We start from the raw sequence: 23,334 nt of genomic DNA, 5'->3' as shown, positions 1-23,334 counted from the left end.
CTGTCACAGCTGCCCTGTGCATCAGAGCCCCGGTGCGGCCCCAGGGAACCTGGAGACCCAGGCCTGCAGCTGAGGAAGGAGACCCAAACCAGAGTGACCTAGAAGATAGAAGAGGCTGGGAACGGAGCCTCCAGTGCCCCAGCCGCGTGGACACCCAGCCAGTGGGATGCATGTCGGACCTACACAACAAGAGAACAAGTGTGTGTGTGTGTGTGTGTGTGTGTGTGTGCGTCCCTGACACTGGCAGAATGCTGACAGATGTGGGGCCCAGGAGGATGCCGCGGCTGCCTGTGACTCTGTGGCTGTGGAGTTGGTCTTGGACTTGGCGGACGCGTGATCGGACAGTGGTGGACGGCCTGGCAGAGCTGGTGAGCGCATGGGGGCGCAGAGGCTGCCGTGGGCGAGGCTGGCGGCGGGAAGCGAGGACGTGCCACAGGCCACGGCCAGGCCCTCGGTGTCTGCGTGGCGGGGAGTAGCTGCAGCCCTCCGGATGGCAGTGCGCTGGGACAGTGCTGACAGCGTGGCCCGGCCCCTGCCCGCTGCGAGATGAAAGGAGAGGAGAGAGAACTGCAGCACAGAAAGGCATCGGGGCTCTTTGTGTGGAAAGCCCCGGCCTGGCCAATCACAACGGATGCTAAAATTAGGATGTTCACTGTCAGGGGAGAGGCGCTAACGAAATCACCTTTGCTTACACCTCAGAGAGACTCAGCCCTCAGAACCCGCGGTCACGCAGAAAGCTCTCTGGCTGTGGGTCGCGTGCGTTTCCCTCTCAGTAATCTCAGCTGAAGTCACAACGTAGCGCGGGACTGCTTCAGCACGTGAGATTCAGCCCACAAAGCACCGCCCGTGTGCGGTGAGGGGGAGAGAGCACGGCACAGGAAAAGGCAGCGGGTCCCCAGGTTCCGTGGGCAGAAGGCGGACGCGCAAGCACGCAGCTGCCCTTCACGAGAACCGCAGGGCGGCCACGTCCACCGCATCTGTCCCCACGTCTCCAGACCTCCCCCTTCCTGGCTGGGTTGTAAAATCGGCTCAGGAGCACGCCGTTCTGGCTTCCCACTGCCGCCAAGCTCTGTAACGCATCCCCTGTGAACGCCTGGCCCAGCGTTCTGTCCTGGAAGCAGATGATTGATCCCTGGTTCCACAGCTCACAGGTGACCCCTTGGAGAGGTTCAGCTGTGAGCTGTGGAACTCTGAGCTGAGGAAATGTAGAGGGGACTTGATCGGTCCTGAAATAATGCTGTCATGAGATGGAGCCTTGGGGGACCTTAGAACGGGGCAGGGAAGGACTTGTGGGCATCTTTGGGAGTTGGGGAGACTGTGCTAAGCAGCATGATGTCCCCTCAGAAATGACCACAGAACCAGTCTGTGTGCAGCACCACCTGGCGGGGGACATGGCTGTGGTGGGACTGGGGCACCAGCAGGCAGATGGGGAGGTTGCGTGGAAGTCTGAAGAACCCCTGGGGTTCTGGAGGTCCCGGCAGCGCTAGAGGGAGCAGAAGAAGAGGGCCAGAGAGAGCACAAGTGTGAGGGGGTAGGAAAAGCTGGGTCGCAGCCCCAGAGGAAAAGGGAAGGGTCTAGAAGTTAAAGAACAGGAACAGCTTCGAGAAGCTGGAAGAAGGAAGGAAATAAATTCTCCCCAACAACCTCCACAGAGGAACACGAACTTTCTGACCCTTGATGTTCACTCAGAGACCTGGTCATGCTGCTGACCTCTAGAGCTGTAAAATGGTGGCTTTGTTACACATTAACAGGAAAATAATACACCATCCCTCCATCCATCCACCTACCCATCCACCCATCCATCCATCCTTCCATCCATCCAACTCTCTACCTACCTATCCACCCATCCACCTATCCATCCCTCCATCCACCCACCTACCCATCCATCCATCCACCTACCCATCCACCCATCCATCCATCCGTCCAACTACCTACCTAGCCACCTATCCATCCCTCCATCCACCCACCTACCCATCCACCTATCCATCCCTCCATCCACCCACCTACCCATCCACCTATCCACCCCTCCATCCATCCATTCCTCCGTCCATCCATCCATCCATCAGCCTATCCACTCATGTATTTATTATCCATCCATTATCTCTTCATCTGTCTATCCAACCATCTCCCCACCCAGCTATTCACCTTTCTACTCACCCATCCATCCACCCCTATTCACACCTTATTCCTCACCCATTCATCCACCTACCCACGATCCACCACTCATCTGTTTACCTATCATTTACCCATCATCCATCTATTCATCCATCCGCTGTCTACACATGCAAATATACAGATACACACATACATACATGCATCAATCTATTATCTAGCCACCCATTCATTCACCCACCCACCTATCTGCCCACCTATCCGTCTGTCTGTCCATCCACCCTCCTCTCGGCCAGCACATCACTGGTCTGCCCTTGCAGTCCTGTGCAGCGGGACAGACACCATGGGCTTTGCAGAGCTGTGAGATTCGAGCAGGAGGTGCACGTTCATCCCAGTGCCCTCAACAGGAGCGCTCGTAACCTGGCAGCATTTCTCTGAGCTTTACCGTCTGTCATCTTCAGCTAGGAAGTTTTGTGTGACCGCACAACCCTGTGTGCCCGGTTTCCCGAGGCGTTTTGGAAGAAGCCATGCCATGCTGTGTTCAGAGGGGCAGGCACAGCATCTCCCTGGGGACGGGGAAGGGAGGGGCCCGTCCTCTGCCTGTTGGCCTCACGGTGGCTTCAGGGCACGCGGGTCTGGGTCCTCTGCCAAACACAGTGTGCAGAAGGCCTCGGGCTGCACGCGTCCCTCAGGCCTCGGCCCTTCCTGGAGAAAGCGAGCCCTGAAGGCAGTGGGGGCCCTGGCCAGGGCAGGCTGGGTGAGCGGCCCGGTCCCTGTCCTTGGGGGTTTCCCGGAGGAAAGGGAGCTGAGAGTCTCCCGTGGGAAGCCCGGGCCGCACGCGGGAAGATGCTGAGCCGCGGCTGGCAGCAGAGGCCAGGGAGGCAGTGGGGAGGAGGGCTTTCTCCTCATCGGACGACCGGGCCCTGGGATGGCGGAGCCGGCCACACAGAGGTCCGGGCTCCTGTGGGAGGCCGCGCCCGGGCCTCCGTCTGCTGCCCTGAGTCCACGTGTGGGCCTGTGGGGAGGGGAGGCCGGGCAGTGGGGCGTGGGGCGGCGCGGGGAGGAGGGACGCGGGCCTCGGGTCACTCAGGCCGCTCTGCCCTCCTCGTGCTGGTCACAGGTCCGAGGGGTGAAAGGAGTCTTCCTGGCAAACCAGAAGGTTGAGGGCAAGGTGACAACACTCATCACCTACAACAAGGGCCGAGACTGGGACTACCTGAGGCCGCCCAGCACCGACATGAACGGGAGACCCACCAACTGCCAGCCGGTAGGTGCCCTGCCCCCGCCACACCACGCCAGCCGTGGGGGGGCCACCCCCGGACACTGCCCCGGACGACCGCCGGACCCTGCAGGACGGCCCATGCCGCGGAGCAGGTGGAGGGGACCAGAGAGGGCAGGAAAGCGGGTCCCGGCCATGGGCAAGCCCAGCTCTGTGTGCTCAGCCGGCCGCACAGCGGGAGCCTTCTCAGCTCGGTGCTCAGCGGCCGTGGCTGCAGTCGCTCCATGTGTGGGAGCAGGCGAGACTCGGCTCTGTTGGTTCCTCCTCCTCCCCTCCAACCCCAGTGTTCTCCAACAAACACACACCAGCCTGTGTGTGTGCATGGTGTGTGTATGTGTGTGTGCATATACATGGTGTGTGTATGTGTGGCGTGTAGGGTGTGTGTGTGCACACATGGTATATGGGGGTGTGAGCAGTGTGTGTGTAGGTGTGCACACACACGCGCACACACACACACACTGGCCAGGCATGGACCTAGCTGCTCACATACAGAATGAACAGGACAGGAGTCCCTGAGTTGATGTGAACCTGCCCAGCACCACACCCCTGCTGGCCACAATCCAGGCTTCTCCGATGCCAAAACCACCACGGCAGGACTGGTCCCTCCCTCGTCCACACCAGGCCCTGGCTGGCCCTGACAGCCGGCTGCGGCTGGCTTTAGAGCAGCAGGGCCCAGCTCGCTCTCTGAGCCCCGGCTGTGCCCCCCCCCCCCCCGGCCACGCTCAGCTCTCACGGGACCGGCCTGTGGAGATGGCAGGCCCCGATGTTTACCCGCCCGCCTGGAGACTCAATCACCTGCCAATTTCAACATGCCACCCAGGACCAGATTTTCTGTGAAAGGGCTAATTTTTGTATCATCATCAGGAAAGTTAAGCCACATTAATCTGTCAAAGCAAATTTTTGCGAAGAATAGCTTCTTGTCTGTGATTACGCAGCTCAGTGAAGAGATAACCTTTGTGAGATTTATGTCCCAGCCTTAAACTAATCAGAGGAGCAAAGCCAGGAGCGTGGCGCCCAGGCAGCGCACAGAGCACCCCAGGGAGCGTGGAGGACGTGGAGAATGAACTAACCCATGAGCCCGTGGACCACCGAGGACACCCACTGGAGTCTGAGCTGGGAACTCCAGCGCTTCCTGCCTGCACGGCCCGGGGTGCGTCCAAGAGCAGGAGAATTCCTGCCAGGCACTAAGGTCTGAGGATCAGAGTGTGAAGCCAGCCTGGGCAGGAAAGTCCATGAGACTCTCACCTCCGATTACCCACCAAAAGCTGGACATGGCAGACGTGGCTCAGTGGTAGAGTGCCAGCCTTGAGTGAAAAAAATATGAGAGTTCAAGGCCACGAGTTCAAGCCCCACTACTGTCACACACAGGTGTGTGCACACACAGGCCGGAGCGTGCACACGCTCACAGAGCAGGAAAATGAATGGACAGGCCAGCTGCCCACTCCCGGGCCCTCTCTCACTCTTGACCCCCCAGGGCGTGGAGGACAAACTGCCCAGAGGGCTTGTTCCTCACCGAGGGCTCCTGCTCACGCCAGAATAATTGCGAATGTGTTCGGGGTGACACGGTGGACTGTCACAGCCAGGCGGGACGGCCATCAGCCCCGCCCGACCAGCTCACGCCCTGAAGTTGTCCCTGGGCCCCGAGGCTGGCCTGGGTTTGCTCTTGTTCTTGGATCAAGAATCTTCCCCCGGCATCCCTGGCTGGCACTGGGGGGGACAGCTCTTTCCAGCAACAGTGAAATGGGGTCATTTCCACAGTCCAGTGCTCCGTGAGTGTTCTAGCATGACAAATCTCCCGTGGAAAATGCTTTCTAGCCATCCAAGATTCTCCGCTGCCTGTGGAGATCTTGGGGAGAGGTGAAGACGGGGTGAAGAGGTGGGGTCCGGGTGGCCGGGGTGAGGCCCCCCGGCCTTCATCCTTGGGGAGAGGAGCCAGACACTGCTATCGAGTGCCCACCAGCCCTGTGTGGGGAACGTGCAGGGAAGGGAAGCCCAGAGCTGTGTGGGGCTCACAGGATGCCGCACCACCCGCCGAGCCAACAGATGCCCGAGTTCCTCTGCCTGGGCAGCTGCAGCCCATGCGTCTCCAGCCCTCGCGTCTCCCCCTCACCCAGGCAGCCTCAGACGCCCCTCCATCTCCACCCAGGGGGAACCTCGCCTGCCAGGAGCAGGCGAGGAAACCAGCCATGGTCTTGGCACTGCAGGATGCCCCTAGCCCTCCAGGGGAGTCAGGCCACCAAACAGGGCTGTGCCATACGCACGGCATCCAGACGCCCACTGCATGGAGCCTCCACCACATCCCACCACACCACCTTCTGGTCAGAGCTCCCACCAGAGCGGGTCAGGCCACTCCTCCTGCAGACAGGGGGCCTCCCTCAGGGCCTCTCCTCAAAGGGTCCAGTCTGCTGGTGGGGCCTCCAGAGCTAGTCCTTGGGGCTTTCTCCTCCCTGAAAGAAAGGTAGTGGCTCATGGGCAACCAACTTTACTCCAACAGGGACTTCTGGACACATCCAAGGCCCCCACGAAGGTGCAACTGAGCAAAGGCTTTTCTCTGTCCTTTGTAGCTCTAAGAATAGAATCCAGGGCCTCACACATAGTAGGGAAGTGCTCTACCACTGAGCTATACCCCGGCCCCCTTTAATGAAGTCCTGGGTGGATAGATGGATGGATGGATCGATGGATGGACGGATGGATGGATAAGTAATTTGACAGATAGATAAATGGATGGATACATGAGGTGGATGCATGGGTAGATGGATGGATGGATGGATAGATAGATTGGTGGATGGATGGATGGATGGATTTGTGGATGGATATATGGATGTATGGATGAGTAAATAGATGAGTAGGTAGGCTCGTGGATGGACTCATGGATGGATAGATGGAAGAGGACAGATGGATGAGTAGGTAGGTTAGTGGATGGATGCATGGACAGACAGATACATGCATGCATGGGTGGGTGGGTGGATTAGCAGGTGTGTAGATGAAGGGATAGGCTCATGAGAAGATGGATGGGTGAGTACATGGATGTGGATGGAGTTAGTGTGAGCTTTGTCGGTTCTAGCAATCACATTCCTTGGCTCACCCCTACATGTGGGGGCCATGGTAAGAAGTCCCCCTTGTGGAGACCCAGGCCATAGGAAGCTCCCTAGAGATGGAGGCCCTCCCCCCAGATGCAGGGGGGTCTCCGTTTTAGAGTAGAGAACTGGCCTAGCCTGGGGTGCCTTGCTGGCCCCCATGTAGGGCGGTGAGGCCGCCCCAGGATGCCCAAGAGTATCTGCTGGGGCCACGCCCATCCTTGCCACCCTTCAAGCCACGGTCAGCCCCAGCACCCACTTCCCACACTTCCTCCACTGCTGCAACACAGCCCTGGAACCCCGGAGGTGGATCTGATCTCCCAAGGCCATTCCTGCCATGTGCTAACCACATTTCCTTCCCTCCCTCACAGCCGGAGTGCCACCTGCACCTGCACCTGCGCTGGGCAGACAGCCCCTATGTGTCAGGCACTGTGCACACCAAGGACACCGCCCCCGGCCTCATCATGGGTGCAGGTGGGTGCTCACCCTGCAGGAGCTCCCTCCTCGAGGCTGAAGACCAGTAGCACCAGGGACTTGGGACTATGGTGTGTTTGGCAGGGGCCGTACCACAGGCTTTCCATGAGCCTCAGCTCTTCTGGAACATTCTGAAGAAGAAAATACAGTGAATGTATGATGGAGGCATGTGATGGCTGAGAGGAAGGGTGGAAGGGTGGATGGATGGATGATGGATGAATTGATCGATGATGGAGGGATGGATAGGTAGATGATGATAATGGAGTCATGAATGGTGGAGGGGTGGATGGGAGGGAAGAAGAACAGAATGGGAGAGAAGAAATAGAGTAAAGGAAGGAAAGATGAGAGGTAGGAAGGGAAGGAGGGAAGAAATAAAAAGTAAAGGAAGAAAAGATGGGAGGTAGGAAGGGAGGAAGGGAAGAAATAAAGAGTAAAGGAAGGGAAGATGGGAGGTAGGAAGGGAATGAGGGAAGGGGTGGGAAGGATGTGTTGGTGGATAGATAGATGGGTGATGGATAGATGATGGTGAGTGGATGCATGGATGGATGGATAGATGGATTGGTGGATGGATGGATTGGTGGGGAGATGGATGGGTAATGGATGGATTGGTGGATGGATGGATGATGAATGGATGGATAGATTGGTGGATAGATGGATGAATGGATGATGGATGGATGAAATGGTAAATGAAAGGATGGATTGGTGGATGAGTGGATTGGTAGATGTATGGGTTGGTGGATGAATGATGATTGGTAAGCAAATGCATGGATGATGAATGAGTGGGTAGTGAGTGGATGGATTGGTGGATGGATAGATTGGTGAATGAAAGGATGGATAGATTGGTGAGTGGATGGATGAATGATGGATGAATGGATAGATGGATTGGTGGATGGATGGATTGGTGGATGGATGGATGGATAAATTGGTGGGTGGATGGATGGATTGGTGGATAGATGGATGGATGATAAATGGATGGATGGATTGGTGGGTGGATGGATGGATGGATAATGGATGGATAGATATATTAGATGGATGGATGGATTAGTGGATGGATGGATGGATGGATGGATGGTGGATGGATGGATTGGTGGATAGATGGATGGATAGATTGGTGAGTGGATGGATGGATTGGTGGATAGATGGATGGATGATGGATGGATGGATGGGTTGGTGGGTAGATGGATGAATGATGGATGGATGATGATGGATGGATGGATTGATGGGTGGATGGATGGATGATGGATGAATAGATATATCAGATGGATGGATGGATTGGTGGATGGATAGATATATTAGATGGATGGATGGATTGGTGGATGGATGGATGGATGGTGGATGGATGGATTGGTGGATAGATGGATGGATGGATTGGTGGATGGATGGATGGATGGTAGATGGATGGATTGGTGGATAGATGGATGGATGGATTGGTGGATGGATGGATGGATGGTGGATGGATGGATTGGTGGATAGATGGATGGATAGATTGGTGAGTGGATGGATGGATTGGTGGATAGATGGATGGATGATGGATGGATGGATGGATTGGTGGGTGGATGGATGAATGATGGATGGATGGATGGTGGATGGATGGATGGATTGGTAGATAAAAGGATGGATAGACTGTGGATAGCTGGATGGATTGGTGGATGGGCACTGTAGCAGGCAGGCCAGACCAGCTCCCAAGGTGGCTGTGACTGTCCTGTCTTGTGACCTGTCAGAGTGTTCTTCCAGGCAGCTGTGAAGGCTCAAGTTCTCTCTCAACCTGAGCCACAGCTGGAGCCCTGGGTCTGGCTCCCTGGGAAGGGCTGGCCTTTGCTGTGCCCAGCAGCTACAGCAGGCCCCTGTTAGAAGAGGAGGCCATGCTCTGGCCGTGGAAATACCCAGGAGACAGGGCCCCTCACTCTGCCCACGGTGAAGGTGGGGAGGGAGAAGGTAGCTCCCTCCAAGAACACGGCTGCCCCCCTTTCCTTTGGTCCAGGTAACCTGGGCTCACAGCTGGTGGAGTACAAGGAGGAAATGTACATCACGTCGGACTGTGGGCGCACCTGGCGGCAGGTAAGGGAGTGGGAGGGGCCTGGGCCCTGCTGAACCCACCGGGACTCCAGGAACTGCATCTGTGCCATCAGCCCCTCCACTTGCAGGAGCGGGGCCTACCTTCCTGCCAGCCCCAATGGCCAACCAGGGGCCCCTAGCAGCTAGGGCTCTGCCAGGTGGGCACTGCAGATCCAGGGCATGCTTTGTGGTCAGACATGCCACCATGGCACCAGAGGAAAGGGACAAGGAAAGGCACAGAGGTGGAGGAGGCCCAAAGGCCAGAGGGTGGGGCCGGGGTGACCTCTGGTCCCACAGGTGCGGATGGGTGGACAGTGGAGAAGGACACAGGGCAGAGGAGGCTGGGGGCCATGCTGAGCCTGCCCCAGGATGCTGGGAGATGTTCAGGTGTTGGCCTGATGGCACGTTGAAGCCTGGGATGGCTCTTGCGTGCTGGGAGAAGGGTCCGGTCATCTGTTCCAGGCCAGCCTCTCCCACACGCATGCGTGTGTCCAGTGCGCACAGGCTAATGCGGAACACACTGCGCGCACGGCCACCGCGGTGGGGGCCTGAGTTTCCTAACTGTGTGCAAGGAATTTGGAAAAGGGCAACAGGTGCATTTCACCATAGCATTCCTCTTCACTGAGCGTGGTGAAGCACATCTGAAGTATGGGAAGACCGTGTCTGTCCATCAACCCTGAGCCCCAGCCAGAAGGCGCAGCCAGGGACGGGGGCAGACGCTCACTTTTAGGGACCCATCATGAAGTGTACTGGTGGCCACGTGCACAGAGCAACTTGCTGGGGTTACAAACTTGGGGTGTGCGATCTGATGCTGGAGGAGCGGTTGGCACACTTCTGCAAGGCTGGGGCCTGGCCTTTCCGCTCCCTGCCCGGTGATGGGGCAGGATGGGGTTGAGGTGCCGGAGGACGCGGCACCTGCGTGTGCGTGGGCACGCACGTGTGCACATCGGGGCAGGCAGAGGTGTCCATGCCGGGTCTTTGCGTCTACGCAGAGGAGGAAGTGGAAACGCAGATATCCAGGCGGATGACAGAGTAGCTAAAAGCACAGGGATGTGTGGCGATGTGCTAGCCGGTGGCACCGAACAGGAGTGGCCCGGGACAGAGTGGGCCTCATTAGGCCCACAAGACCATGAGCAGCAAGAGCTCCCTGGAGAGTCAGAATGGCAAATGTGAACCTCCAGGGGGTTGGGGGGCCTTGGGAGGGAGAGACAGGCAGGGAGAAGCTGCCCAGAAGCAAGGTGTGGGTCTCCTTTCCTGCTGCCCGGTGACCCACTGAGGCACGGGGTTGTGGGCTTTTGAGTCCCCGGAGGTGGCTTGGTGATAGCCTTCTGTGGGCAGAGGCCAGCCAGGCCCTGTCACTTGTCCTGTGTGGAGGAGGGGACAGAGCAAGCTTGAGAGTCCTGTCAGGGGGGCCTGGGGCTCAGCACACCAGGGCCATCCGGGGAGAGGCCAGGCTCCGGAGCTCTGCTCTTCTGCCCCAGCTGCCCAAAGCCAGCTGCCAGCCCCTGGGGGCAGGGAGGGGGCTCCCAGGAGGAGCAGAGCCTTAAAGGCTGACACGCAGGTCAGAGGGGGGGCACAGGCTCCACCCAGGGCCCTGGGCACACATTCTCAGCAGAGCTGACGGGAGGACTGGGGGCGCAGCCCGGGCCCAGGCTCTGCGATGGAGCCACAGGCCTGAGAGGCCGTGACGAGGAGACATGCCGAGGGGAGGGGCGGTGGTGTGGCCGGGTCCCACGGTACCACATTAGGTGGCATCCAGCCTGGGGCCTGATGTCCACTGAAGAGCAGTGGGTGCCTGGCATCCTGGCGTGAGCAAGGGCCACACCAGCCCTGGGTGCTGGTAGACGGGAAGCTCACACCCCAGGGGGCGTCCTCTGGAGAGCTGGCAGGGGAGGGGGGAGGCAGGGACAAATGAGGGTTGGGCTGTGGAGCCCAAGGCAGCCCCGCCCACCCAGGGTCAGAGGGCACCCTGGAGCCCGTGGCCCGTGTGGTGCCCCATGCCAGACTGGGGTTTGCACCTCGGTGTTTCTCAGTGTCTCTACCCCGGGGGAGCGCCCACGCTTCCAGGCCGCATCCCACACGGGAGTCCCCCCCACCCAGCCCCACTCGCCGCCCTCCTGGAAGAGGGGTGCTCAGGGGTGTGGCGGGCCCTCAGACTAGCTCTGCCCAGGCCTGGCTCTGCCGTGCTCCTCCCTGAGGCCCCGGCCGCCCGCCTGCGCTCAGCCCCCGCTGTGCCCACAGGTGTTCGAGGAGGAGCACCACGTCCTCTACCTGGACCACGGCGGCGTGATCGCGGCCATCAAGGACACCTCCATCCCCCTCAAGATCCTCAAGTGAGGCAGTGGGCGGGTCGGAGGGGTGGGGGGGGGTGGCTGGGGCGGGGTTGTGGGGCCACAGGTCTCCCCGGAACCATTCCTGGTCCTGGAGGTGGGCAGTGGGCAGTATAGACCACATGGCAGTCCATACGGCCTGGCTGGGCAAAATGGTGCCTGGGCCTGGGGGCCAGGGAGCCGGCGGCGCACGCCGGGCTCGAGTTCTGACAGCAGCCTGAAGCCGGAGAAAGGCCTGCAGGGGAGGTGGGATTGGGGGGAGGCAGAGGTGGAGCCAGCGTCACTTCAGTCAGGAAGAGCTGTAGGAACGGGACGATGGCGGTGCCACGCCACCCGTGGTCCGGAGGCCCGGCACTGGCCCACGCGCAGTGCACGTCGGGCTGACTGACAGCGCCGGGCGGGTGGGGTTGCCTGGCGGTGCTGGCTTCAGCCCTACAGGGAAGCTGGGGGCCAGGCAGGGCCAGGCGTGGGACTGGCCCCCGAGGCGGGGAGGGGCGGCCGCCCACCCCTCCCAATGCGCGCCTCGCACACAGGTTCAGCGTGGATGAGGGCCTCACCTGGAGCACGCACAACTTCACCAGCACTTCGGTGTTCGTGGACGGGCTGCTGAGTGAGCCCGGCGAGGAGACGCTGGTCATGACGTGAGCGCGCGGGTCTGCGGCGGGCGGGGGCGGGAGGCGCCGGGCTCTGAGGTGGGGGCCTCCTCCCGGGGCTGGGGGCTCCTCACGCCCCGGCCCCGGCCCCCCGCAGCCTGCTGGGGGCCACCAGGCCCTGCCCAGGATCCCTGCAGTGCGAGGGGCAGAGCCACGGCCGGCAGAGGGCTCTGGACCGCTGCCCTTGGCACCGGTCAGGCTGCCGATGACAATAAGTGATCGTCCCCCACCTGACACCAGCAATGCCCACTGGTCAGAGCCACCGAGGCCCAGGAGCCAGGACCCAGCCCCAGAGGCTGACCAGACACAGCCCCACGCGGTGCCTCTTCCTGTGTGCCATGGCGTGGGGACCTGCTGGGGCAGGCCGGTCTCGGGCTTCCGGAGGCCAGCGCTGACCCCCGTGGAGGAGCCCACAATGCTGCTCCTGCAGCCCTGGGGAGGCCTGGGTCCCCAGCCTGGGAGGTCAAGGGGTGAGGCAGGAGGAGAGGCGTGGCCTGTACTGGAGTCACAGGTCAGGGCAGAGGTTTGCTGCCAGGGACGCTGAGCCGGCGGTGCCCGGGGCTCCGACTGCAGCCTGGAGAGGACAGAGCCCGCCCGGCCCCTGCGTCAGGCCGGGGCTCGTCAGAGCGGGAACGGGAGCGGGGGCTGCCAGCAATGCCGGCCTCACTGCACATAGTAACGCAAGTCAGCTGACTCTCGGGCCTCGGTTTCCCCCGCTGACACAGGGTGTTTGGGCCCCAGCGCGCTGCATAGCCGTGTTCTGTGTGCGTTTAGGTCCTGCCAAGCCCTTCTGCCCGCTCTCCGTCGCGCGGCCAGGGCTGAGGCCCAGGCACAGCCTGTGTCTTTCATCTCTCCCCACCGCTCTCGCCCGCTCCGTCCATAATGGCTGAATTCACAGCCGGGTGATGCTCTGTTGTGGGTTTCTTAAAGGCCTCAGAACGGTCCCCACAGAGCTATTCACAGAGCCATCTGCAAACAGCTTTCCGATGCCGGCGGCACAGAAACAATCCAAACTGCAGAAGACCACCGGCCTCAGGCTGGCACACACTGAAAGTTACCTGTGTGGGAGCTCCCATTCAGAACACACCTCCATCTCTGTCTCCAGCTCTGTCTCTGTCTGTCTGTCTATCTGTCTCTTTCATTTCCCCATGATGCCAGCCCACAGATCATGCCCAGGCTACTCACAGTCATTTTATTTATTTGTTTGTTTGTATTTATTTATTTATGTCAGTCGTGGGGCTTGAACTCAGGGCCTGGGTGCTGTCCCTCAGCTCTTCAGCTCAAGGCCAGCGCTCTACCACTGGAGCCACAGCACCACTTCCAGTTTTCTGATGGTTTATTGGAGATAGTTTCACGGACTTTCCTGCTTGGGCTGGCTTTGAACTGTGATCTTCAGATCTCAGCCTCCTGAGCAGCTGGGATGACAGGCGTGAGCCACCGGCGCCCGGCTTCACAGTCGTGTTGATGGGACACGGTTCTTCCGTGGCGCACACTGCCGGCTGCCTTCCAGAGCTGTGTGGCCTCGGAGCTGTCCCTGGTGCTGGGGCTGGGTGGCCTCGGGCTGCACCCCAGGTGGCCTTGCCCTCCCGGGCCACGCTGGGGAGCCGGCCCGTTCTCCTGCTCCTGAGTGTGCCCAGCGTGGGCCGAGGCTGGGGATGGGCGCACGGCAGGACTGAGACGGAGGTCTCAGGGGATGGAGATGCTTCCTCCTCCGCCCAAGCTCAGGGCAGGCCAGTGGGGGGCTGGGGTGCCCGCTCGTCCCGCCTTGACCATGGCTCCCAGACAGACCTCCCAGGCCCAAGCAGGCTCCATGCAGATGCCTCTGGGTGGCCCGTGGTGCTGCCCTGCTGGGGTGTCTCTGATGCAGCCTCAGTTTACCTCTGTGAAATGAGAGTGAGACGGATCGGCAGTAGGCCAGATGCCATCGGTCTCTGGACGGGAGGGCCAGGTGTCGCTGGGTGAAATCCGCGTGAGGACGGGCACCGGGCGAATGGCCGGCCGGCCGCACATGTGAACCACGGGAGCCACAGCTGCCCTGCCACCCAGCTCCACGCCGGGCCTTCGTCCCCAGTGGGAAGTGGGAGGCAGAGCCAGGTGTGGCACAGCTGTCCTGCTCCTCTCCGCAGGCCCAGTGTGCAAGGCTTCCACCCCCACGGCGGTCCTCCCCTGGGGGCCTGGGCGAGCCGGAGCAGCCGGCTGGCCACACTTCCCATCCTGCTGCTGCAAGCCCAACTCCAACCAGTAGTTCTGGCAGGTGGAGGAAGGCTGGGGAAAGGCAGGGAGAAGCCCAGCAGCATGAGATGTTCTGGCCATGGCCACCAATCACTCCACAGCACATGGCCACCAATCACTCCACGGAGCACAGCCACCAATCACCCACAGCACACAGCCACCAATCACCTCACAGCACACAGCCACCAATCACCCCACAGCACACAGCCACCAATCACTCCACGGAGCACAGCCACCAATCACTCCACGGAGCACAGCCACCAATCACCCCACAGCACACAGCCACCAATCACCCCACAGAACACAGCCACCAATCACCCACAGCACACAGCCACCAATCCACTCCACGGAACACAGCCACCAATCACCCACAGCACATGGCCACCAATCACCCACAGCACACAGCCACCAATCACCCACAGCACACAGCCACCAATCACCCCACAGCACACAGCCACCAAGCACTCCACAGCACATGGCCACCAATCACCCACAACACACAGCCACCAATCACTCCACGGAACACAGCCACCAATCACCCACAGCACATGGCCACCAATCACCCACAGCACACAGCCACCAAGCACTCCACGGAGCACAGCCACCAATCACCCCACAGAACATAGCCACCAATCACCCCACAGCACACAGCCACCAAGCACTCCACAGCACATGGCCACCAATCACCCACAGCACACAGCCACCAATCACTCCACGGAACACAGCCACCAATCACCCACAGCACACAGCCACCAATCACCCCACAGAACATAGCCACCAATCACCCACAGCACATAGCCACCAATCACCCACAGCACACAGCCACCAATCACACACAGCACACAGCCACCAATCACACACAGCACACAGCCACCAATCACACACAGCACACAGCCACCAATCCACTCCACGGAGCACAGCCACCAATCACCCCACAGCACACAGCCACCAAGCACTCCACAGCACATGGCCACCAATCACACACAGCACACAGCCACCAAGCACTCCACGGAGCACAGCCACCAATCACCCCACAGCACACAGCCACCAACCACCCCACGGAACATAGCCACCAATCACCCCACAGCACATGGCCACCAATCACTCCACGGAACATAGCCACCAATCACCCCACAGCACACAGCCACCAATCACCCCACAGCACATGTCCACCAATCACTCCACGGAACATAGCCACCAATCACCCCACAGCACACATCCACCAATCACCCCACAGCACACAGCCACCAATCACCCCACAGCACACAGCCACCAATCACCCCACGGAACATAGCCACCAATCACCCCACAGCGCACAGCCACCAATCACTCCACAGAACATGGCCACCAATCATTCCATGGAACACAGACACCAATCACTCCACAGCACATAGCCACCCATCACCACACAGAGCATGGCCACGAATCACCCCACAGAGCACAGTGCTAGGCCCAGAATGAAGGGCCATGGGACAGACACAGTGGCTGTGAGGAGGCAAGAGCCCCTGTCCCACACCCGTCCCACACCTGTCCAGAGCCCCCGTCCCACACCAGTCCCACGCCTGTCCAGAGCCCCCGTCCCACACCAGTCCCATGCCTGTCCAGAGCCCCCGTCCCACGCCCATCCCACACCAGTCCCACGCCTGTCCAGAGCCCCCGTCCCACGCCCATCCCACACCCGTCCCACGCCTGTCCCACGCCCGTCCCACACCAGTCCCACGCCTGTCCAGAGCCCCTGTCCCACACCCGTCCCACACCAGTCCCACGCCTGTCCAGAGCCCCCGTCCCACACCAGTCCCACGCCTGTCCAGAGCCCCTGTCCCACGCCCATCCCACACCAGTCCCACGCCTGTCCAGAGCCCCTGTCCCACGCCCGTCCCACCCCCGTCCCATGCCTGTCAAGAGCCCCCGTCCCACGCCCGTCCCACCCCCGTCCCACCCCCGTCCCACGCCCGTCCCACCCTGTCCCACGCCCATCCCACACCAGTCCCACGCCTGTCCAGAGCCCCCGTCCCACGCCCGTCCCACACCAGTCCCACGCCTGTCGTGAGCCCCCGTCCCATACCAGTCCCACGCCTGTCCAGAGCCCCCGTCCCACGCCCATCCCACGCCCGTCCCATGCCTGTCAAGAGCCCCTGTCCCACGCCCGTCCCACCCCCGTCCAACGCCCGTCCCACCCCCGTCCCACGCCCGTCCCAAACCCGTCCCACCCCGTCCCACCCCCGTCCACCCCCGTCCCACGCCCGTCCCACGTCCGTCCCACCCCCGTCCCACCCCTGTCCCACGCCCGTCCCACGTCCGTCCCACCCCATCCCACCCCCGTCCCACGCCCGACCCACGCCCGTCCCACCCCCGTCCCACCCCTGTCCCACGCCCGTCCCACGCCCGTCTCACCCCTGTCCCACGCCCGTCCCACCCCCGTCCCACCCCCGTCCCACGCCCATCCCACCCCCGTCCCACGCCCGTCCTACGCCCGTCCCACCCCCGTCCTACGCCCGTCCCACGCCCATCCCACCCCTGTCCCATGCCTGTCAAGAGCCCCCGTCCCACGCCCGTCCCACCCCCGTCCCACCCCCGTCCCATGCCCGTCCCACCCCCGTCCCACGCCCGTCCCACCCCCGTCCCACGCCCGTCCCATCCCGTCCCACCCCCGTCCCACGCCCGTCTCACCCCATCCCACGCCCATCCTACGCCCGTCTCACGCCCGTCCCACCCCCGTCCCATGCCTGTCAAGAGCCCCCGTCTCACGCCCGTCCCACCCCCGTCCCATGCCTGTCAAGAGCCCCCGTCCCACCCCCGTCCCACCCCCGTCCCACGCCCGTCCCACGCCCGTCCCACCCCCGTCCCATGCCCGTCCCACGCCCGTCCCACGCCCGCCCCACCCCCGTCCCACCCCGTCCCATGCCTGTCAAGAGCCCCCGTCCCACGCCCGTCCCACGCCCATCCCACGCCCGTCCCATGCCTGTCAAGAGCCCCCGTCCCACGCCCGTCCCACGCCCGTCCCCACCCCCGTCCCACCCCCGTCCCACACCCGTCCCACCCCGTCCCACGCCCGTCCCACCCCGTCCCACGCCCGTCCCACGCCCGCCCCACCCCCGTCCCACCCCGTCCCATGCCTGTCAAGAGCCCCCGTCCCACGCCCGTCCCACGCCCGTCCCACCCCCGTCCCACCCCTGTCCCACGCCCGTCCCACGTCCGTCCCACCCCATCCCACCCCCGTCCCACGCCCGACCCACGCCCGTCCCACCCCCGTCCCACCCCATCCCACGCCCGTCCCACGCCCGTCTCACCCCTGTCCCACGCCCGTCCCACCCCCGTCCCACCCCCGTCCCACGCCCATCCCACCCCCGTCCCACGCCCGTCCCACGCCCGTCCTACGCCCGTCCCACCCCCGTCCTACGCCCGTCCCACGCCCATCCCACCCCTGTCCCATGCCTGTCAAGAGCCCCCGTCCCACGCCCGTCCCACCCCCCGTCCCACCCCCGTCCCACGCCCGTCCCACCCCCATCCCACGCCCGTCCCATCCCGTCCCACGCCCGTCCCACGCCCGTCTCACCCCCGTCCCACGCCCGTCCCACCCCCGTCCCACCCCCGTCCCACGCCCATCCCACCCCCGTCCCACGCCCGTCCCACGCCCGTCCTACGCCCGTCCCACCCCCGTCCTACGCCCGTCCCACGCCCATCCCACCCCTGTCCCATGCCTGTCAAGAGCCCCCGTCCCACGCCCGTCCCACCCCCGTCCCACCCCCGTCCCACGCCCGTCCCACCCCCATCCCACGCCCGTCCCATCCCGTCCCACCCCCGTCCCACGCCCGTCTCACCCCATCCCACGCCCATCCTACGCCCGTCTCACGCCCGTCCCACCCCCGTCCCATGCCTGTCAAGAGGCCCCGTCTCACGCCCGTCCCACCCCCGTCCCATGCCTGTCAAGAGCCCCCGTCCCACCCCCGTCCCACCCCCGTCCCACGCCCGTCCCACGCCCGTCCCACCCCCGTCCCATGCCCGTCCCACGCCCGTCCCACGCCCGCCCCACCCCCGTCCCACCCCGTCCCATGCCTGTCAAGAGCCCCCGTCCCACGCCCATCCCACGCCCGTCCCATGCCTGTCAAGAGCCCCCGTCCCACGCCCGTCCCACGCCCGTCCCACCCCCGTCCCACCCCCGTCCCACACCCGTCCCACCCCGTCCCACGCCCGTCCCACCCCGTCCCACGCCCGTCCCACGCCCGCCCCACCCCCGTCCCACCCCGTCCCATGCCTGTCAAGAGCCCCCGTCCCACGCCCGTCCCACGCCCGTCCCACCCCCGTCCCACCCCGTCCCACGCCCGTCCCACACCCGTCCCACCCCATCCCACGCCCGCCCCACCCCCGTCCCACCCCCGTCCCACGCCCGTCCCACCCCGTCCCACGCCCGCCCCACGCCCGTCCCACGCCCGTCCCACCCCCCTCCCACGCCCGTCCCACGCCCGTCCCACCCCGCCCCACCCCCGTCCCATGCCCGCCCCACGCCCGTCCCACCCCCGTCCCACGCCCGTCCCACCCCCATCCCACCCCCGTCCCACGCCTGTCATGAGCCCCCGTCCCACCCCCGTCCCACCCCCGTCCCACGCCCGTCCCACCCCCGTCCCACCCCGTCCCACGCCTGTTGTGAGCCCCCATCCCACGCCTGTCGTGAGCCCCCATCCCACGCCTGTTGTGAGCCCCGTCCCACGCTTGTCGTGAGCCCCCGTCCCACGCCTGTCGAGAGCCCCCGTCCCACGCCCGTCGTGAGCCCCCGTCCCACGCCCGTCCCACGCCTGTCGTGAGCCCCTGTCCCACGCCCGTTCCACACCTGTCCAGAGCCCCCATCCCACGCCCGTCCCATGCCTGTCTACCGGGACGGGCCATGGGCGGCCCACACCGATGAAGCCGACAGCAGTCATTCTGGTTGCCAGGGACTGTGGAGGTCATCACAGCCCTGACTCGGAGGCAGGGTGGCACCGTGGGCTGCGGTGTGGGAGCTGGGAGGGGGTGTCCACACAGGAGGGACAAGGCCACCCTGGAGTGACGCCCCGTCCCCCTGCCTCCCCAGGGTCTTCGGCCACATCAGCTTCCGCTCTGACTGGGAACTGGTCAAGGTGGACTTCCGGCCGTCCTTCCCAAGGCCGTGTGGAGATGAGGACTACAGCTCCTGGAACCTCACGGACCTCCAGGTGTGTGTGCGGCGTGGGGGGAGGACCCCGCACAGGCTGCGCTGCTGCCCACGGCGCCCCCAGCCCAAGGAGCCTCTCCCCCGGGGACCCCTCACAGGCTCCCCACACGGGGCTTGTCCAAGCCTTCCCGGCACCCGCAGCTGCCCTGGGCCGAGGGCCTTGTCATACAGGTTGCGGCTCCCCGGCTCACCCAGGAGGCAGGGATTCAGGTGCCATGTTCGTACCAGGCGGCTTCATGGGCTTCACTGGAACTGGCTAACAGGGAGGCAGGAGAAGCTTCCAGAACCTGACTCCAGCTGGATCAGGCAGTCTGCCAGCCCTGTGCTTGTCCCGGCCCTGGGTGCTCCAAGCATTCCCCTGGACCTGCCGAGAGTCCACACGGCCCTCGAAGCTGCGGCCGTCCCACGCCCTCCCCCCCCCCCCCCCCGGACCGGGAGCTCCTGGGGTCATGGATCCCGCAGTCCTGTGACCCTCAGGGCCCAGCCAGGCCAGCGCACAGTTGGTACGCGACGGTAGGCAACGCAAGAGGAAGAGGGAAGCTGCCTCATCTCGGCCTCACACTTGCCTAGTCCCTTTCCAGGCCTCAGTTTCTCCTCCTGTCCCCTCTGTTGCCCAAAGGGTGGTCAGGACAAACTGGTGGAGAGCCAGCCCCTTCGGGGCCAGTCCCTCATCCTGGTCCCCTGCTACAGGGTGACCACTGCATTATGGGCCAGCAGAGAAGTTTCCGGAAGAGGAAGTCCACATCCTGGTGTGTCAAGGGGCGGAGCTTCACGTCGGCCCTCACTTCACGCGTGTGCCAGTGCCGGGACTCCGACTTCCTCTGGTGAGAATGAACTCTCCAGGCGGGCCACGGCCTCACGCTCACAGGACACCTGCTGCAAGGCCTCCAGCCTACCTGCCGGCCTCCCTCCCACCTCCCCTCCCTCTCCCCTCCCGTCCCCCCACCCCTCCCACCTCCCCCTCCCCATCCCCTCCCGTCCCCCCACCCTCCCACCTCCCCCTCCCCCTCCCCTCCCGTCCCCCCACCCCTCCCCCTCCCCTCCCGTCCCCCCCACCCCTCCCACCTCCCCCTCCCCATCCCCTCCCGTCCCCCCCACCCCTCCCATCTACCCCTCCCCGATCCCCTCCCGTCCCCCCCACCCCTCCCACCTCCCCCTCCCCCTCCCCTCCCGTCCCCCCCACCCCTCCCACCTACCCCTCCCCCTCCCCTCCCGTCCCCCACACCCCTCCCACCTCCCCCTCCCCGATCCCCTCCCGTCCCCCACACCCCTCCCACCTCCCCCTCCCCGGTCCCCTCCCGTCCCCCACACCCCTCCCACCTACCCCTCCCCATCCCCTCCCATCCCCCCCACCCCTCCCACCTACCCCTCCCCCTCCCCTCCCGTCCCCCACACCCCTCCCACCTCCCCTCTCCCTCCCCTCCCGTCCCCCACACCCCTCCCACCTCCCCTCCCCGGTCCCCTCCCGTCCCCCACACCCCTCCCACCTCCCCTCCCCCTCCCCCTCCCGTCCCCTCCCACCTCCCCTCCCCCTCCCGTCCCGTCCCCCCACACCCCTCCCACCTCCCCTCCCCCTCCCCTCCCGTCCCCCACACCCCTCCCACCTCCCCCTCCCCGGTCCCCTCCCGTCCCCCACACCCCCTCCCACCTACCCCTCCCCGATCCCCTCCCATCCCCCCCACCCCTCCCACCTACCCCTCCCCGTCCATCTCAGGCCCTGCATTGCAGCCTCCTGCGCCCGACTCTCCCTCCTGGCAGCTGGCCTGCCCTGCACGGCTCCTTTGAGATGTCGCTCACCTCCCCAGGCCGCCCTCCAGGCTCCCCCAACCCCTGGGTCCCCCCGGCTGGGAGCCGGGCACCCCCCGGGCACCGTTCCCCCTGGCCGGCTCTGATGCCGTCTCTCCTCCCAGTGACTACGGCTTCGAGCGCATGCCCTCCCCGGAGTCTGCAGCCGACAAGTGCTCCGCCAACTTCTGGTTCAACCCCTTGTCACCTCCCGAGGACTGCGCCCTGGGCCAGACCTACACCAGCAGCCTGGGGTGAGCGGCCGCGGTCCGCCTTCGCCCTGTGCGCGCCCAGTCCAGGCAGCCGCTCTGAGTGCAGCGTCTGTGGGGAGAGGCTGGGCCGCGCCTGCGCGGGGCCCTGCATCCTGCAGGTCGGTGCGTCAGGCCTGGGGGGGGGGGGGCACGTCTGGATCGAGCGCTGCCTGGAGCCGGCTCTGGGTGAAGCCCTTCTCAGCTCAAGGCCTGACCCCTAGAACGCCCCCCCCCCAGGCAGCTGGGAGACTGGGAGATGGGGTCAGGTGGGCGAGTGGATGGATCCGGGGACACACTCCAGCTCCCCCAAGGTCACACAGAGATGGAGCTCGGGGCCTCGCAGTCCAGGGCAAGGCCAAGGCCAGGGTTGGAGCTCGGCTGATGTAGGCCCCACCCTCCCTGGACACCGAGAGACCACAGCGGTCAGCAGGGCCTCGCCTCGCCCCCCGACCGCAGTAACAAGGGCTGGCGCACTGTCCCCCGCGGCCATGCTGCCCTCCAGGGCCTCGTGTTCTGGGCTGGAGAATGGGTGGCCGGTCCATGGAGCCTTGGTGCTCGGAGCCACCGGCCCTGGTGTGACGCCCGCCCCCCCCCCCGCCCGCCCAGGTACCTGAAGGTGGTGTCCAACGTGTGTGAGGGCGGCGTGGACCTGCGGCGCAGCCCGGTGCAGCTGCAGTGCCCGCTCATGCCGCCCCGGGGGCTGCGGGTCCGCGTCCGCGGCGACGCCGTGGCCGTGCGGCCTGGGGAGGACGTGCTCTTTGAGGTGCGGCAGCAGCAGGTGAGCTGGTGGCGGGGGCCGACCCGGACGGGGGCTGGCTGGGGTCCGGGGGCCGGCCGGGGACGGGGGCCTGCCTGGGACGGGGGCCGGCCGGGGACAGGGGCCGCCTGGGATGGGGGCCAGCCGGGGACGGGGGCTGCCTGGGACGGGGGCTGGCCGGGGACGGGGGACAGCCTGGGACGGGGTCTGGCTGGGACGGGGGCTGGCTGGGGCGGGGGCTGGCCCGGGACGGGGGCCGCCTGGGACGGGGGCTGGCTGGGACAGGGGCCAGCCGGGACGGGGCCTGGCCGGGGACGGGGGCCAGCCTGGGACAGGGGACTGGCCGGGACGGGGACTGGCCCGGGACAGGGGGCCGGCCGGGGACAGGGGGCCCCGCTGGGACAGGGGGCCGGCCTGGGATGGGGGCTGGCCCGGGACGGGGGCTGGTCGGGGACAGGGGCCGCCTGGGATGGGCGCCACCTGGGACGGGGGCTAGCCTGGGACGGGGGCTGCCTGGGATGGGGGCTGCCTGGGATGGGGGCCGCCTGGGATGGGGGCTGCCTGGGATGGGGGCCGCCTGGGACGGGGGCTTGCCTGGGATGGGAGCCAGCCTGGGATGGGGGCCACCTGGGATGGGGGGCTGGTCGGGGACGGGTGCTGCCTGGACGGGGGCTGCCTGGGATGGGGGCCGCCTGGGACAGGGGCCGCCTGGGACGGGGGCTGGCCGGGGACGGGCGCTGGCCTGGGACTGGCGTGGGGGGTTCGCCTCAGGCCTCCACCATCTGAGATGAGGCAGAGAGCGTGGAGTAGAGATGGAGGGAGGGCGTGGGACAGCGGGGTGGGGGCATGGCCTCACCCTGTGTGTGTGTGCGCGCGTGCCCGTGTGTCATGTGTGCACGCGTGTGCATCGTGTTTACCCGGCTGATACAATGCTGACTCACTCCTGTAGCCAGCAAAAAAATTGGTAAACCTCTAATTAGATTGATTTAGTGAATTTGGAATCCTAACAAAAACAAAGTTAAAGAAACTGTTATTTATAACCACACAGCCACAATCTTGTACGTATGCGATATGCGTGTGTGTGTGTGTGTGTGTGTGTGTGTGTACACAGCTCTACCTCTTTCTCTCTATTATATCTGTA

General features: G+C 64.3%; 1 protein-coding gene across 1 annotated transcript in view; it reads left to right on the top strand.

Moving 5' to 3' along the window:
• LOC122102706 (VPS10 domain-containing receptor SorCS2-like) overlaps positions 1–22,214 on the top strand; it is a gene marked incomplete at its 3' end in the record, with an annotated part of 30,998 nt that extends 8,784 nt beyond the window's left edge. The window contains exons 5-13 of the mRNA XM_042673439.1: positions 3,233–3,379; positions 6,840–6,942; positions 8,924–9,000; positions 11,239–11,330; positions 11,861–11,968; positions 19,281–19,401; positions 20,091–20,224; positions 21,311–21,439; positions 22,043–22,214. Of these exons, the coding sequence (XP_042529373.1) occupies positions 3,233–3,379; positions 6,840–6,942; positions 8,924–9,000; positions 11,239–11,330; positions 11,861–11,968; positions 19,281–19,401; positions 20,091–20,224; positions 21,311–21,439; positions 22,043–22,214 (1,083 nt within the window). The remainder of the gene's footprint in view (positions 1–3,232; positions 3,380–6,839; positions 6,943–8,923; positions 9,001–11,238; positions 11,331–11,860; positions 11,969–19,280; positions 19,402–20,090; positions 20,225–21,310; positions 21,440–22,042) is intronic.
• Positions 22,215–23,334: the final 1,120 nt, after the last annotated feature.

Source organism: Dipodomys spectabilis, unplaced genomic scaffold (genome assembly GCF_019054845.1).
Source record: "Dipodomys spectabilis isolate Male_0828 unplaced genomic scaffold, ASM1905484v1 ptg000835l, whole genome shotgun sequence".
Lineage (NCBI taxonomy): Eukaryota > Metazoa > Chordata > Mammalia > Rodentia > Heteromyidae > Dipodomys > Dipodomys spectabilis.
This window is presented reverse-complemented; position numbering and strand designations above follow the sequence as displayed.